The sequence below is a fragment of the Nanorana parkeri genome, unplaced genomic scaffold (genome assembly GCF_000935625.1).
Source record: "Nanorana parkeri isolate BGI_ZX_2015 unplaced genomic scaffold, ASM93562v1 scaffold2090, whole genome shotgun sequence".
Taxonomy (NCBI): Eukaryota; Metazoa; Chordata; class Amphibia; order Anura; family Dicroglossidae; genus Nanorana; species Nanorana parkeri.
The window spans coordinates 2,079-4,198 of NW_017308358.1; the positions used below are offsets into that span (position 1 = coordinate 2,079).

The 2,120-nt window shown below is 54.4% G+C and overlaps 1 protein-coding gene across 1 annotated transcript; it reads right to left on the minus strand.

Moving 5' to 3' along the window:
- Positions 1-281: 281 nt before the first annotated feature.
- LOC108800641 (5'(3')-deoxyribonucleotidase, mitochondrial-like) lies at positions 282-2,077 on the minus strand (the record flags this gene model as incomplete). The annotated part of the gene is made up of 2 exons (XM_018572626.1): positions 1,754-2,077; positions 282-382 (listed from the first exon to the last, which is right to left on the minus strand). Coding segments are annotated over exons 1-2 (425 nt in total), but the record flags the coding sequence as incomplete, so codon positions are not given.
- Positions 2,078-2,120: the final 43 nt, after the last annotated feature.

Below are 2,120 nucleotides of genomic sequence, written 5' to 3' on the forward strand. Positions count from 1 at the left end.
CAATTATTGGTCAGCGGCAGTAAACAATTGCTCTCTCCCCATTCATTAAGGGTCAGTGGCCATAACCAATTACCCCCCTCAATTCACTTGGTCAGTGAGAGATATACCCCTGGTGTGGCTTTGGAAAAACATGGCGGCAAACCAGCTACTGCAGCAAGGGACCAACAACATCAGTGGACCTTTAAAAGGTTGCTGGCAGCTGATGGAAGCCACCAGAGCCCACCGATCACTGAAATAGCGGTTCTGAACGGAGTTCTCCTTTAAGCTTAAAGCACATTTACTTGGGTAAGTTGGACATTTCCTTCACGGCCTCCACAGCGCCATCTATAGGATCCAATTCTAAGAAGAAGTTCTTTGATTCCCAAATGCTAATCGATTTCTCCTGCAAAATATAAATTAATTTGTTACAGTCTATCCAGAGCCAAAACATCAAATAGTCACAGTGTATCCAGAGCCCAATTTTCTTTTTTAGTTTTGGATAGGTGGGAATTCTTAACACCCCTCATTGCTGTACCCACTGATCCACTGAGCAGGCAAATACAGCCTGCAGCTCTCTCTCCTTGTGCAAGGTGACTGGTCTTGTCTCTGCCTCCTGCTGTAATAAAGACCGTGCACTGCTGCTCTCTCGCCTTGTGCAGGGTGACTGGTCTGGTCTCCGCCCCCTACTGTAATAAGACCGCTCACTGCTGCTCTCTCGCCTTGTGCAGGGTGACTGGTCTGGTCTCCGCCCCCTACTGTAATAAGACCGCTCACTGCTGCTCTCTCGCCTTGTGCAGGGTGACTGGTCTGGTCTCCGCCCCCTACTGTAATAAGACCGCTCACTGCTGCTCTCTCGCCTTGTGCAGGGTGACTGGTCTGGTCTCCGCCCCCTACTGTAATAAGACCGCTCACTGCTGCTCTCTCGCCTTGTGCAGGGTGACTGGTCTGGTCTCCGCCCCCTACTGTAATAAGACCGCTCACTGCTGCTCTCTCGCCTTGTGCAGGGTGACTGGTCTGGTCTCCGCCCCCTACTGTAATAAGACCGCTCACTGCTGCTCTCTCGCCTTGTGCAGGGTGACTGGTCTGGTCTCCGCCCCCTACTGTAATAAGACCGCTCACTGCTGCTCTCTCGCCTTGTGCAGGGTGACTGGTCTGGTCTCCGCCCCCTACTGTAATAAGACCGCTCACTGCTGCTCTCTCGCCTTGTGCAGGGTGACTGGTCTGGTCTCCGCCCCCTACTGTAATAAGACCGCTCACTGCTGCTCTCTCGCCTTGTGCAGGGTGACTGGTCTGGTCTCCGCCCCCTACTGTAATAAGACCGCTCACTGCTGCTCTCTCGCCTTGTGCAGGGTGACTGGTCTGGTCTCCGCCCCCTACTGTAATAAGACCGCTCACTGCTGCTCTCTCGCCTTGTGCAGGGTGACTGGTCTGGTCTCCGCCCCCTACTGTAATAAGACCGCTCACTGCTGCTCTCTCTCCTTGTGCAGGGTGCCTGGTCTTGTCTCCGCCCCCTCCTGTAGTTTAGTAGTTGATGGAGCCTGCTGGGCCCCTCCAACGGATTTGCTCTCTGCACAGGGTATGTACAGCACAGTGATGATGTCACTGCTACTTTTAAAAGGTAATATCTGGGTTTGCAGAGGCATTTGGTGCACACACAGTGGATTTCTACCCTTTGTGGCTATAGAGGGATATATGTCAATTAATTTTTTGTGCCCGGGGTGCAGCGGTAAATCAGATCTGTTTATAGTATCGATAGGAGAACCCGATTACTTACGCCGAGTCCCAGCTTCAACCTTTCGTACTGCTCAGACACCCAGAATCCTCGGCGCTCCTCCAGCTCGATGGACGGCTCCTGGGGGTATCGCGTCCTGTACTTTTTCAAGAAGCCACCTTCAAAGTCGGCCAGCACGCCGTCCATGTCGACCAGCACGCGTAGGCGTCCGGAGCGCGGAGTGTCCGCGGACCGCGTCCCGCAACCTCGCAGGCCGGCGACCAGGGCCCCTCCTCCCCCGCGGAGCAGCCTGGGCAGGGACATTGTGGCGGCTGGACTAGGCGTGCATTCCTCGGCAGCGTCGGACGGACGGACCTCTGCTTTCATAGATCTCCGGATCAGGTCGTCAAGAGGGAATCGATGTTAGAAA